The sequence below is a fragment of the Corylus avellana genome, chromosome ca11, assembly GCF_901000735.1.
Source record: "Corylus avellana chromosome ca11, CavTom2PMs-1.0".
Taxonomy (NCBI): Eukaryota; Viridiplantae; Streptophyta; class Magnoliopsida; order Fagales; family Betulaceae; genus Corylus; species Corylus avellana.
In genome coordinates, this window is record NC_081551.1 from 7502501 (window position 1) to 7518217 (window position 15717).

A 15717-nucleotide genomic window follows, 5' to 3' on the forward strand; every position below is an offset into this window, starting at 1 on the left:
TTATAAGAGAGATAGTATCTCAAGGAGATATAACTGTAGCTAAGATTCTATCGGCTGAGAACTTGGCAGACCCATTCACTAAGACCTTGCTACAAAATATTTTCGAATCTCACTTGGAAGGAATGTGAGTCAAATATATGCCTCATCGGAATTGAAGGCAAATAGGAGATTGTTGGGGATTGTGCCCCGAATCCTAGGGATTTTATATCTATGCTGACATTCAATGTTTGTAATGAATATATATTTTATTCACTGATTAAATTATTTTGAGTGTATGACGTATAAAATGTCTTTTACATGCTTATTGCCAAATAGTTCATCATGCATGTAACAGGTCATAGGATAACGTTAAATATGGCTATAGGTGTGAGTAACATGGTTATCATATAAGGTCTTAGTCTATAATCCATGTATCCTTAAACATATATAGAAGTTCGCGCTCGGTAAATGGAACTGAGGCAACTATCTTTTGAGTAAGACTGTTCTATATCGAATCTTGGTGATCTACCTTGATCAAGCGAAGTGGTGTCTTCGGATTGATGTGTTGATGCTGAGATCATAGGGCACTGAACAAACCAAAGAGTTGTCTTTTCATAAAAATACTATCTATTAGGAAAAGATAATGACTCCTTAAAAAACTACTTAAGACTTTGACTATAAATTCTAAGGGAATTATAGAGTCGAATATTGCAGATAGGTGTTGTGCAAATTTATTTAACTCGCAAGTGCACGAATCAATTGTAGTTAATGGACTGCAAGTGCGACGTCGAACCCACAGAGAATTGTACTTTTGAAAGAACAACTTATATCTAAACTAATTTTACCCTAGCCTAGTTCCAAAAAGGGTTTGAATTTTGAGTTTTGAAAATTAAAGGATAAACATAAGCTAAATAAAATAAAACAAAAGGTAAAGACTAAGGTTTAGGAAACCACACTCACCGAATCATAACAACATACTTCATGTTCATTAATATTTATCCGAAGTTCTCACAATTTAAATCTTATGTATGTTTTACTATACTTCAAAGAATTAATCAAAACCATCCCATGTATCCATTCATTGACCAAATCACAAAAGGAATCCAAATTCAATTGAAACACCAGATGTATCCATAGAACAAATCACAAGGGATATCCAATTTTTATGAGTTAAAAACCAAGCAATCAATTATATAAAAATATCTCAAATCATCACATGTATCCTTGAATCACAAGAGATATCCAAGAATCACTCCACACATTGATTAGAAGTAAAACAATTGAAATATAAAACTCAATAAAATCGGATAAATAAAGACTTACATAAAAGTGATGTCGTTCTTCATCGGTGAGGCTTCATCTCCAATCTTAGTTGGGAATTAGCTCCACATAAAATAAAACCTAAACTAAGGGAAAAATATAAAAAAGCCCCCCAAACTACCAGCCGTTTTCGATTTAGCCTCTTAATGTTCCAAAAGTGATAAAGTAGCCCCCCAAACTACCAAACTATTGCATTTTGGCCAATCCGTTAGTCAAAACTGTCAGTTTGGACGGAAACTGCAAAACAACGTCGTTTTGTTATGGGTAAGTTATTACAATGCCCTTTTATGAAAAAAAATTGGGGAAAAGTATAAAAAAGCCCCCCAAACTACCAGCCGTTTTCATCTTAGCGCCCTAATGTTTAGAAAGTGATAAAGTCGCCCCCCAACAAAACGATGCAGTTTTGCAGTTTTCGTCCAAACTGACGGTTTTGACTAACAGAGTGGTCAAAATGCAATAGTTTAGTAGTTTGGATGGCTACTTTATCACTTTTGAAACATTAGGGGGCTAAATCGAAAACGGCTGGTTGTTTGAGAGGCTTTTTTTTATCTTTTTCCCCCTAAACTAAAGAAAACCTAAACTAAAAAGAGAAAAACTGTAGAATTTTGCTCTCTGAAATTCTATGTTTTCTTGAATGCAAAGAAGTCTATTTATAGGCTTAGGAAAGTCCTAAAAGCGATATTAAACCTAGATAATTCGGAGGTTTGTCTCCCAGTCAAAATAGAAGTCTGAAATCGGAATAGGATTCGTCCAAATTTGTGTCCTTTAATTGCGGGACGATTTTGACATAGTAACCGTCAGAATTAGGAAAATCCTATTTCACAACAAATTTTAGTATTTTGAGTTAGCTTTCCAATGCCGTTCGAATCACTTCAATATGATATTTGAGTAGAAAGTTATGGTCAAAATACTGAGACATATGCAGAATCTGAATTTGAATCCAATCCGAAATCTTATTCAATCTGATCTTTAATCCACTTTGATGTTTAATCCGATTTAACCTTTTCTTGGATTTGGTTAGACTTAACCACATCATCTAGGTCTTCTCAAATTATGCTTTCTTCCAAACTTTGCATTTTCTCTTTTAAAGCTGTAGTTTTTCTTTATTGACCTACAAAACATTAAAAACATAAAACTAACACAAAATATTAAATAACGACACAACTAAATGATTAACTAATGTAAATAAAGGGGTCCAAATATGCAATATTTGGCACTTATCAGTAGGTTGCTTTGATGTATATGAAAAAAAATAAAAAATAAAAAAAGAATAAAAAACAGTGGTGAAGATCAATGTTGTTATGAACTTATTTAGCATCTCGTTGTTTAAATCCGGCATTTTTCTGATTCCTTTTTTTGTCTTCATATATCTGAAAAAAAATTCCACGTGTCAATTTCAGAGTTAATGCAAGTGTTAAATGATTCATTGATTGTTCTTAGTTTGGTGCGTATAGTTCTATGTTCTAATAATGGATTTGGATGTAATTATGGAGGTTCTGATATGTTTGTGCTGGAAAATTGAATTTTTCAAACCAATTGATTAATATTCGAAAGAGTACCTTGAGCTGATGTAATTCTCTTTTTAATGCACATCAATGATCTAGATAATAATAATTTTGATCTATAATACACATTCATTAAGATTTATAACTTATGCTAATGTACCATTGTAAGGTGCAAAAAAGAATATGAGAAAAATGTTCAGACTCATAAAAAGAATATAAGAAAATTTTGGTTCATCTATGTGTATTAAGGTATAGATACTGTTTATCATTACTGTATACAGTACAGAAAATAATTATTATTTATCTAAATGCAGAAGATATTTAGTCACCATTTTTTTTTTGACATGTCTGCACAAGAAGAGAGAAGATGATTCAAACTAGTGACTTTCGCTTAATTAGGTGTGGTCCCAACCGATTTAGTCACTACTATTAGTGAGTGAAAGAATTACAAATCGAGCAATGGTGTAGCACTTCAAGACTTTCTTCATACCATTCTCAACATAATGGGTTTGTAAATTATGCAATAGCCTTGGTTGTCGATTGTCTGTACTGAACCATGTACATGAATTCAATTAAATATCTTGTTCTTTATTGAGAATGGTGCTAATTGACAATTTTGAACATGGGAAAGACAAAAATAATAATAATAATAATAAATAAACGAAGGCTTGAACCATTACTCTGCTGCCCGAAACTTAGCTACTGATAGCGGGGTACTCATGTGACATAGGACTTGTGTGTCTCCATTGAGGCTTGGAATGTGGCTGTACTTTAGCATATCTGTCTTTGGATTATAGAACAAATAATTATTTCTAGATTTGTCCTGCTTCTTCTTCTGCTTCAGCTTCAGTAGTATTTCACCATGTTCACATAGCCCCATGACTCGAACTTGTGCTTTACGGGGCACCCCTGCCAGACCAATCTTGTATTCTTTGACCCACTCTTTCTTCTCATATTCCTTCATTACCCATACCTTAATATCCTTATCAGATGACCGATCAACAATGGCCAAGTCTCCTCTGAGATCAACTAAATGACTCGGGCGAAATTCGGGTCGAGAAATCAACCCAAATTCCTCCTTCCCAACATCAAAATAAACAATCTTGCCTCTACCTAGATCACCCTCAGTGCCGGCACCAAGTTTAACAAGCCAATGAAGCGCTCCACATGCGTATATAGGCCATCCAAACACAGCACAAGGAGGTCCTTGACCTTCGGTAATGGCTCTCCACGAGCCTCCAAGAGTGTACACTTGAGCCGATATACCGCACAAGAGTCCAACAATCTTGTACGTATTTGTTGAAGAGTCAAACCCTAAACCATATACTCTCCTCAGCCAGCTGTATTGGGGCTTGTCTATCCATGGTGATGGTGGTTGCACTTGTACAACTTCTTGCCTCAGAGGATTAAGCAAAAACAGAGGGCTGTCGGCACAGAACTTTTTTGTGAAGCAGAGCAAACCATTACACCAGCCCTGTAGAAAATATTCTTTGGAATCTGCAAACCTCGTGAGTAAATTCAAACTGGCCTTCAAGAACATCCCATCTTCTCCAAACATCACCTCCGGTACCGGTTGGTCAGTGGGAGGATCAAGAAGTAAAACTTTAGGCTCTTCAGCGCACCGGAGCCGGTGCATGTAAGCAAGGGATGGATCGTCGATGATGTTGCACCATAGCGGAGAGACGCACCTGAAGCGCAAGAGTGACTTGACGGGTAGTCGTGCAAAGATGTCAAACAGCGTCTCTGTCGGGAGGTAGTGCTCCATGCATGCTTTACTCCGTTGGCAGGGTTTCATCATGCTTAGGTTGTTCATCGAGTTTCCTTTGGAAACTAAGTTGTTATGTATGTGATGGCAGAAGGGTGTCGGCTAAAAACACAACTCTAAATTGGAGCAGAAACCAAAACCAAAGTCACTTACGTACGCAACAATACAAGTGCCTAGCTGTGGGAGTACATATATATATATATATATATATATATAGGGACTCGTTTGGCAAATCAATTTCTGTTTTTGTTTTTGAGAACAAAAACCAAAAATCGTTTTCTATTGTTTTTTCAATAAAAATGCGTTTGGCAAACCGTTTTTGAAAACAAAAAATAATGGTTAAGGCGTATGGACGGTGGTTTTCAAAACAATTTCCACTTACAAAGAAAAGCCAGAGAGGGAGACGGAGAGAACAACTATTATGTATGTACACACATACATTCACCAATTTAATTAGTTTGACAAAAAATAATTGTTAAGAATATATTATATATTATTCTTGAGTTATTTACTTCTTTATGTATTATAGGTCTATTAGGTTTACTTTTTCTTAGTCTATTAGGTCACTCATAACCTCTCTATAAATAGAGGTCTCTAGGTCTCTGTAATCCTACATACACATATATTCTCAATAATAGTCTTGGTAGTTGCTATAATATAGTCCATTACATGCTTCGGCTCTCTCTTCTTTCTTTCTCTTCTTCAATATATATCTCCAATATATTTAATAATAATAATGTTACAGCCATCGAACAATAAAAATAATAAGGTTATTTAAGATTGAAACCTTCAATCTGAATTTCTGTTGAAATACCAGAAGCATTCTATACAGCTCCGATCCGGTTGATATCTAGAAAAATCATTAAAAACTAGTTATTATTGCCCATGACTTCTTCGCAAATTAAAAGAGTAGAGAATGACGGAGGAAAAGTCTAATAAATAAAATAAACAAAAATACCAAAACAATTAAGATAAAACCAGAAGGCGCGGACACTTAAATGTCAAAGAATCAGAATTGGTCAAAACTAGAAGAAAAAAAATAAGAAAAGAATAGCCAGAAACAAGTAGAAGGGTTAAATACTAAGTACCCTATGGGATTTGATAACTTTTTTTTTTTTTTTTCTTTGGGGTTTGGTTTTTATCATAGGAGGTCCCTATGGTTTGATAAATGACCAAGTTAGTCCTCCGTCAGTTGACCGTTAGTTGACCTAACAAAATTTCACGTAGATCAATCAAATGTTGACACATAGCACCTACTTAATTTTTTTTAAAAATTAAAAAAAAATGTATTTGAAAAAAAAAACAAAACGAGAAGGAAAAAAAATTGGAGGTGGCCGAAACCACCCCGAATGGTGGTTGGGGGTGGTTTCGGCCACCCCCTAGGCTCCATGAGCCACCCCCACACTACAAAAAAATTGGTATTTTTTAACATGACAAACAGTACATAATTTTTACCACGTCAGAAAATATTTTCTGACGTGGCAAAAAATGCGACGTCAAAAAATATTTTGCATTGCAAAATTAACACATCGAAAATTCAGACGAAGCAAACTAGTGCATCAAAAAAAGAAAAAAAAAAAAAAAAGACCAAAATTTTGAAATTTTTCCCTCTTCTTATTTTCCCTCCACTTATTCTTCCCTCCTCATTTATTTTTCCCACACTCTCTCCCTCTCCTCTCCCTTCTCTCCACGGCAGATCGAAGAAATTAGGCAGAAGAAGAAGAACAAAAAAAAAAGGAGAAGAGAAGAAGAAAAAGAAAGGGAGAGGAGAAGCTGCAAAAGAAAAAGAAAGGGAGAAGAGAAGAAGAAGAAGATCGAGGAATAAGAAGAGCATGGACGTGCACCATCTCTGCACCATGGTGTAGCTGTGTTGAGAAACACAGATCTACACGGCAGCTCGAGGGAGCTGCCGTGCAGAGGAATTCCAAAAAAAAATAAAAAATTAAATTAAATTAATAAATTTTTAATTCAAAAAAAAAAATTCTAGAAAATTTTTTTTAAAAAAATTAATTTTTTATTTAATTTTTTAATTTTCTGACATGCATCAGAACCACCACGTCAGAAAATTTTCTGACGTGGTAGTTCTCCCACGTCAAAAAATTCTAACGTTCTACCCACTGACACGTCAGGAAAAATTTTTTCCTGTCACCTATGCTTCTGACAATCAACACGCGTCAAAAATGCCATGTCAGAAAACTCCAGTGAGGAAAAAATTGTTTTTTTTTAGTGCCAACACCCACTGCGGATGGTTTCGGCCACCCCCATCTGGCCAGATGGGGGTGGCCATGGCCAAAAGGGGTGGCTCGAATGGCCAAGAGCCACCCCCAAATTTTTTTTTTAAAAAATAATTTTTTTTTAATTTTAAAAAATAATAATAATAAGTAGGTGCCACGTGTCAACATCTGATTGGTTCACGTGAAATTTTGTTAAATCAACTAACGGTCAACTGACGGAAAGACTAACTTGGTCATTTATCAAAACCACAACGACTTCCTGTGATAAAAACCAAATCCAAAAAAAAAAATAAATAAAGTTATCAAACCTCAGGGGGTATTAAGTATTTAACCCCAAGTAAAAATGCTTGATGAAAATGTTCCCATTAAAGAATCTAACCTGGATGTTGCCGACAAGGAAATTTGTACAAATTAGCATCAATCCTTTTCAAGGCAAGGATGTAAGAGTAGTACAAATTTACCCATTAGGTTGCCCTAGAGATGAATGTATAAAATCGTTTATTATTAGATAGTGGCATGAAGTACCATAAAACTATAATCAAACAACCAGTGAGACCTGTATTATCGAAATTTCTGATGGTGGATAAGGGTACCCAACACAACTGTTCTTGGTGACATCTTCAGTAATATATACAACTAGAGGGAAAAAAAATGAAGTGAAATCTTTTGCTAGTTAGGAAGAAGTGATCTCTTACAATAGAAGCAATAGCAAGGGGATCACTATGCTTGACGAGAGAGATGATCCATCTTTCCTAACTACAATTAGAGGTTTGGAGTTTCTGCGCATGAGCTGGGTAGGTAGACCCTACAATGATGAAAATGTTAAACCAGACACAAATGAGCATGAATTGTATCCAGATCTACATATATACATACATAAACCTACATATGTGATTACAGAGGTCTATATATATGTCCATACATGCTCTATGGTTTGGGAGTTATAAGAAATTACATATAAAAGATTCTACTTAGTGTTGTCAAAGCAATGAAAACCTTATCACCTTCTGGAAATTTCATGAATAGGAAAAAGTTGCATTGCTCAAGCATTTCCAATGAGAAGAATTTCTCTCTAGAAATGAGTTCTCCTTGAACATTTAAAGACTTCTTATCAAACCTTCTAAGAACAGATCGGAGGCCAGGGCAGCATCTTTCCCATTCAAGAAGGAAAGGAAAATGGGGGAGAAGTTTCAGAATTTTTTTTTTTTTTTTTTTTTTTTTGCAGTAGTTGTAGTAGTAAGCGAAAAATATTCTGTTTCTCAGATGTCCAAAATTTAAAGAAAGGAGAGAACTTACAAGACCACTATGTTTATGCTGGTGGTGGCAAAAAAGTTGGCACAAAATATGGGTACCTCAAATTCTGGTTCTGGAAAGACAGTAAAATCTAACACCTGCATATGAATTTTCAAAACAGAGTTAGTAGACAATATATATATTGGTCAATACATTAGAGGAATCTATATTGATAAAGCACAAGGTTTGAAGAGAAACCTCGCAGCTTGAGGCTTCCAAACTTCTTTAAGAGAGAATATTGCTATATGTGCTTTCAAGTTCATCTTTCATAGAGTTTTGTTAAACCATATCTTAAACTCTCAAAAAGCGTTCAGCCACTGAAATTTTAAAATTGCAGGAGGAAGCTCGATAGAAGAATTGTCCAAAGGTTCTAGAGCTACTACAATAATTTTTTAAATCAGTATAATTTCTGTGAACCCCCTCTAGGTATAATTTCGGGGTCAATTGGGATTTTTCATACGTAAACCTTTTAACAACTAATATGCATTTGAGACATCAGAAATGTCTCACTTGCAAGATATATGCTTTCTTTTGTTTAAGTTACACACTTACCCAATGGGGTTTTGAACCCACAACCTCACCCATCACCCCTATAAGGGGAGGAGGTGCAACTTGAGCTAAAGTTCATTGGCAACAAAACATAAATACTTATCAACTTCTTTTAGAGTTCATCCCTAACTTCTAATTTTATGTGTATCCATCATGCCAAGAATGTAAGAAACTCCAGCATAACAAGATTAAGTTAACCATGATGCCTTTGGTCAAGGGATTTGCATATATATGAATTGTTGCAGCCATGCCATGCCATATGATAATAAAGAAGAGCATAAATCATCATAAGGAAGCTTAAAATTATCATGAAAAACTATGTACTGATATCATCCACCCACTCAACAGGCAGCGCTAAACTGACCAACCTTCCTATTGACTTTAAGTAGGTTTCCTTTTTTTTCAAATAAATATCACAACTCCTAAAGTGGCTGATACTAACGCCAAATCGAAGAGATTTTCTTGTACTGAGTGGCAGTAAGAGCTTGCAAGAAGCCCAAATGAGGGCAAGTTCTATTAGTTACAATAAATAATTTCAGAAGATTTGAAGTGATAAATGACAATGAGCTGTTTGAAAACTTACAATATCAAGGTAAATAGAGTGAATAACAGAGAATGATACCTGTATTGCTTCAGTCTCAATGCTCAAACTTCGTAGAAGTCTAATCTTGGGAGCTTGGAATGATAACATTTGAAGCTCTGATTTACCATCGATGGAATTCATTGAACTGAATTTTTCCTGATGGCATAAAAAATCAATATTCTCAGAATAGCTCCTACTAAGTTAATAATACTAAAACATTAATGGCTACTTGTTCTTTGAAAGCTTTAAGCTTCCATATTGGTGGTTGCAGCAGCTAAAATATCTTCTATGATCAACATGAAGTTCCTTTCGATTAGAGTTCTTTAGCTTAGTTCTAGAAACCTCTAAACTCTAAAAGCAACATTTAGAACAACAGAAGACCAGCTAAAGAACTCTTAATAGCAACATGACAACAACTGCACCATAGAGATTTTCTATCATTTATACTCAACCTATGAAGAAAACAAAATCTTAAAACGAGCCCCCAATTCTATTTAGCATCAGCTGCAACTACCCAAACCTGCAAACATCATCTTCCACAATTTTGCACAAAGAAGCTGGAAATTAACTCCATGAAAAGTATGTAGAACATGTGAAAATTTTAATACTCGCAAGTGGTCGAATCGTTTGCAGTAAAAGGCGGATTGCAAGTGTGAGGTCGATCCCACATGGAATTGTGTCTTTGAAAGCAGAATTTGTCTAAATCAACCAAATCCTAACCTAATTCCAAAGTTGAAAGATTGTTTTTGTGAATGTAAAATCAAAAGCATAAACGAAATTAAGCAAAATTAATCAAGTGAAAAAAACACTAAGGTTTCGGAATCCACACTCACAAAGTCAGAGCAACATATTCTCATGATCAAAAATATTTCCAAAGTTCTCACAACAAATTCTTAGGTATGTTTTACTTTTGCTTTAAAGAATTAATCAAAACCATCCCATGTATCTATTCTTTACATGAATCACAAAAGAAATCAAATTTAAATCAAATCATCAAATGTATCTATAAATCACAAAAAATATCCAATTTAAATCAAAACATCAATTGTATCCGTAGAATAAATCACAAGGGATATCCAATTTTTTTGACAAAGAAAACCAAGCATAAACAATTTTATGAAACTATCTTAAATCATTAAATGTACCATTGAATCACAAAAGATATTTAAGAATCATTACACAAATTAAGTTGAAGTAAAACAATTGGAAAATCAAATCATTAAATTGGAAAATTACATCACATGAGAATAGTATTGCTAATCATAAGTGAGGCTTCATCATCAACCTTAATTGAGGGGTTTAGCCTCTCATGGAATTGAAAGATAAAACAAAAATAATAGAATCCATGGAGAACTACGAAGCTTACAAATTGAAAACTCCAAAGTTGAGAACACCAAAAGGTAGGAAGACCCTAAACTCTCTTCTCTCTACTCTGAAATTTCGTACTCTACAGCCTCTTACAATTTCCTCTAAAGTCTATTCTATTTATAGGGCTTTGCCTAGGGTTTTAACCTAAAAAAGCGCGCCAGGTCAAACGAGTGCGCTCGATCGCACTCGAGCATGGAGTTCTTCTCCTGTGGCGCAGCACTTGGGCGCTGCTTGCTTGGGCGTAGGCGAGAGTCCGCTCGAGCGTGATCTTACTGGGCTCGAGCGCATATGCGCTTGAGCGTAGGGCTGTGTGCTCAATCCCATTTCCATTTGTAGCTTTTTCCCAAAGTTAGCATTTTTCACTTTAAATCCGCAATTTTCTCTTAACAGCCTGCAAAACACTAAAACAACATAAGTAGTCACTACAAAAATTATAGTCATTAGCGGCGACTTAATGAGCAAAAAGTTGCCGCTATTTACAAATAGCGGCAACATGCGGCCGCTATTTGGTGGTTGGTAGTAAACCGACGGTGAAGCTAAATACTGGCGACTTTTAAGGTTGCCGCTAATGACAACTCATTAGCGGCAACTCTAATTCGCCGCTAATAATGTTTTTTTTTTGCCGGAAAAATGGGTTCAAAATGGTTCCACGGTTGCCGCTATTGGTATATCATTAGCGGCGACCACCAAGTTGCCGCTAATTGTATGTCATTAGCGGCAACATTGAGTCGCCGCTAATGATATAAGAAAATTAAAAAATAAATTAAAAAAGTCAATAGCGGCCACATGGAGTTGCCGCTATTACTCTATCATTAGCGGCAACCTATAGTTGCCGCCATTTCTTCAGCATTACCGGCAACTTATAGTTGCCGCTATTCGTCTGTCATTAACGGCAACATAGAGTCGCCGCTATTTATCTCATTAGCGGTAACTTAGAGGTTGCTGCTAATGAATTAAAAAAATAGAAACTCAATAGCGGCGACTATAGAGTTGCCGCTATTGATTAAAAATAATTTTTTTTAAAAAAAAGAAGCATCTATATATATATATATAGATATATATATAGTTGGGATGGCACATGCAATGCACGTGCTTCATTCCCTATATTATGTATCACTATAATTGTTACCATTATAATTTTAATAATATACATATATTATCCTATAAATAGATTTAATGTCTAGATTATTGAACAAGTATACATACAATTTTCTGAAAAGTAAGACTATAAAAATCACAATTTCATATTCTCAGCAATCAAACAGATCGTAGAACCCAAAAATTCACACTATTACAAGACAGTCATTAAAGTTCGTAATTTCTTAGCAACCAAAAAGCCGTCAGATCCAGTCTTTTCGTTTGAAAACAAGACAAAGAACTATACCGGCACAAACAGCACTACAAGAGCATCAGATATTTGCTGCAGGCTACGATGAATGGTTTTTAAGGAATATTATTGCCAAGCAAAAACACAACTGGAGCCTAACATGGGAATTTCGGATCTAGACAACATTTAGAGAAAAATTAGCAGTATGGCAAGCAAAAATGGGAGGCAGCATAAAAATACAAAAGAGGAAAAAGATGTCCAAAGATAATGGGAATGAGAAAGATGAAGCTGAGTTAGGATTTAAAAAACAAATACAAAAAACCTAGAGGGAAGTGCAAAGATACTTTTGGAAAAAAATGGCGGAACAAATTAAAGATTTTTTTTTTAATGGTAAGTAATCAAAGAATAAGCGACAAAAGAGTACACGACCTAAGTACAAAGGAATTATAAGAAAGAAAAAGAAGTAAACAGAAAGCAAGACAACAGATGCAAAACGAAAAAAAAAAAAAAAACATATTATCCAAAATTAAATTGAGAAATAAGGGGGGCAAAAAGCCATAAAACTATATTGGCTACAAAGAGGGAAAGGAGAAAGAAGAGAAAAACGGCCAAGCAAAGGGAAGGGAAGAGAGGGGGGAGGAGAAGTGTTTCTCCTTTGCGTTGTGGTTATAGCGAAGAAAGTAGAAGAGAAAAGGAAAGGAATTATTTTTCTTTGTTTGGTTCCTAGACACAGGTAAAAAAAAGAAAAGGAGAATCACTACTCCATAACAAGCTGCGCGTAATGTAATATTAGCAAGATGAGAAGATTTCAAGAACTTACAACAGAAAAATAATGTAAATAGACTGAAATATATGACCTCCCTTACCTAACCAACTTGCAAAAGCCAAATACTGCAGCCTTTGAGCATGAACTAAGTAGAAGCGACTCCAAGCAAAACAAGCCAAAGCCAACTAAGTAGAATATCTGCAGTAAAACCAACCGACACATTAGGTAAAACCCCAACACCAAATCCAATAACTTGCATGAATATAAAACATTAATATGTTGCATTTGTTATTCCCCAAACTATGAATTTTGGCCTTCACTGTTCAAGGCCATAAGACAGTAAATTTGCTTTTAAAAGTAAGAGGTGTTAGAAAGCTAGCATTATGAGAAAAAAGGCAAATAACCCTTACCATATTTATTATGATATCTTCTAGGTACATGGGTCTGTTTTCCCATTAAGCACTCTACGCATTCATTTGTTGTAATGTTGAATCATTTACATCAATGAGATTTAAAAAAGAAAAATAAAAGCACTCTTTTCCTTTTGCAGCACATTCTACACCATTACATATCTCTTATTAGACAGCTTTATACTATGAAGAACATAAGTAGAATAAATCAACCTAAAATTCATTGATAACTACCCCCACCAACTGCACGAACATCCCATGACTCTGCAGTTTCATATCAAAATAGGCAGTAATAAGAGCCATTAACGGAACAACATACCCCAACCAATACATGGTCATTGAAGACATCGATTGCTGCAAGGATTCCCCTGAATTAGAAAAAGAAGAAAAATTTATATGAATTAACTAAAATCGTATGAAATTTAAATAAATAAAAAATTTATAACAACAGTTGCAAGCCACACTGCTTTCCAACAAGCCTGAATATGCTATGGAAAAGTTACAAGAAAGTTGTCTACTGTACTCTATACACAACAATTTCTAAATCATTGAAAATAGGTTCACTGTAGCACCAAGCTGTCTCATTTACTTTATGCAAATCAACAATCGGATAATAGCAATTTCCCAAAAAAAATATAATCCAATTCCTTTACCATCTACAGCAAGGTTTTATAGAAAAAAAGGTTCTGTGGTGTGGGGGTAGCAGAATCAGCTATAGAATACAAAAAGAAAAATGACAAAGAGACCCTGAAAATTCCATAAGACAATCCAGCTCCTTTACCATGTACTTTACTATATGTTCATTCTTAAGGATCTTATTCCCACCAAGAACAAGTTCACTGTAGACATAATTATAAAATTATAGTGTTCGACTACAACTTTCATATACCCGTCACTACACGTCACAAACAACCAAAATCCCTGAGCATTATTTTCGTCAAATGTTCTTCCACAACAAACAGCTTGTCTATACTATATTAATATGGTAATCAACCCTGTTTGAAACTTAAGTTCATACAACTCAGAAATAGAAAGGACAAGTTTATTGTAGACATAATTAAAACATTATATTGTTTGACTACAATTTGTATGCTACCACCACTAAACATGTGAAAAACAACTAAAGTGCTCGAGCATTATTTTCGTCAAATCTACTTCCACAACAAGCTTCATTACAAATATAATTATATGCTATATTAATATGGAAATCAAACCCGTTTGAAACTTCAGTCCACACAGCTCAGAAATCAATTAACTTACGTCAATGACTTCCCATGAAAGACAACTGGCGGCGCAATAGCAGCGAAAATACAAAACCCAATGTGAATCTGCATTATGCCAAATTGATTAATAGAAAGAAAAGTATACCACCTATGCATGAGGAGTATTGCTAGGATAAGATGATATAACATATGGCACCTACCAAGTAGAACAGGAAAAACCAACCGAACCTCAAGGCACTATCCGTCCTGCATTGCAAACAAAGCCACTTGTAAGAACCATCAGCACTCCTAATGCCACACTTTTATGGTATGACCACAGACATTCTTTGATACCAAATAATTAAATATGTAGTTCCTCTAGCTAGGTTGATATCAGTTACATCAGATACAAGTGTTTCTCTCTCCAGTTGAATGACAAATATGTGCTTCTCTCACCAGTTGAATAATGAAAGTGAGATCATTGCCACACAAACAATCATAAAAGCCACAAAATATACAATATGCTACAAAGACACAATGTAAACAATATTGTCAATGGTCTCCTAGACTAAAAGGCATTCCCCCCCCCCAAAAAAAAAATAAAATAAAATAAAATAAACAAGCTAAAGTCACAAACCCTAGCATAGTATCTTACAGGAAGAAATTTTACATTCTACAATGTTACGTGGCAACTTCCAACAAAAAATAAGATCTATGAACCATTATAAGAAGAAACAATCATGTTAAGGCTCTGATTGACTCAACACCAACAAAAAAAAAGAGAGAGAGAGAGAGGGAAGCATATAATGTTACCACAACAAGGCAATTAAGTAAAGTCACTGATTGAGCTCACACACACAAAAGAACATATAATGGCACCACAATGAGACAATGAAATAACATGCCCATCCCAACATTACCCATTATAAGCAATTGCCACTTGTATATCAGCTCGAGTGGGACAAATTGACACAATGATTATATGTTATCAATTCTTCTACAATAAAGGTAAAAGACTGCAGCCTTTTTATTTTGATAAATAAAAATAATGGAAAAGACTGAAGCTTAAACATTTTGATTCCCTTTCTTAACAGATTAGTTTCCACAAATACTTCAGCCTTATTTCTTTGCTTAAATTTATGCGGCAAATTAGTTTCAACTCCATCAAACCACTATTACCTCCACATACTAACACGCCCATCAATTTCAAGACTTGGACAACATATGCATCCCCTTTTGATAGCAAACGTCCGTAGATAATAAGTAATAAGATTAGAGTGTTCAAGTAAGAGAGACAACCATATCAACAGGGAAGATCAAAAACACACCAAAACTTAGAAAGTATACCTAAATATGAAAGTTCATAGCCACAGAATTGTTCATTTGCCTATTCTGACAAATAAATCCTTCGTAACC

General features: G+C 34.8%; 2 protein-coding genes across 6 annotated transcripts; both read right to left on the reverse strand.

Annotated features, from left to right (window-relative positions):
* Positions 1 to 3480: 3480 nt before the first annotated feature.
* Positions 3481 to 4569, reverse strand: LOC132164985 (F-box protein At3g07870-like). Its single transcript, XM_059575499.1, has one exon. It carries the CDS (start codon positions 4567 to 4569, stop codon positions 3481 to 3483), a length of 1089 nt encoding a protein of 362 aa, XP_059431482.1.
* Positions 4570 to 7194: 2625 nt separating this feature from the next.
* On the reverse strand, positions 7195 to 14427 carry LOC132165243 (secretory carrier-associated membrane protein 4-like; the record flags this gene model as incomplete). 5 transcript variants are annotated; one of them, XR_009438474.1, is given in 7 exon segments in its annotated part: positions 7195 to 7608; positions 8156 to 8194; positions 9268 to 9384; positions 10595 to 10987; positions 12790 to 12887; positions 13419 to 13467; positions 14360 to 14427. XR_009438474.1 is itself a non-coding variant. In XM_059575726.1 (4 exon segments), coding segments are annotated over 4 exon segments (444 nt in total), but the record flags the coding sequence as incomplete, so codon positions are not given.
* Positions 14428 to 15717: the final 1290 nt, after the last annotated feature.

Coding starts and splice junctions, on each gene's coding strand:
- LOC132164985 (XM_059575499.1), bottom strand. CDS start 4,569: ATGGAGCACTACCTCCCGACAGAGACGCTGTTTGACATCTTTGCACGA.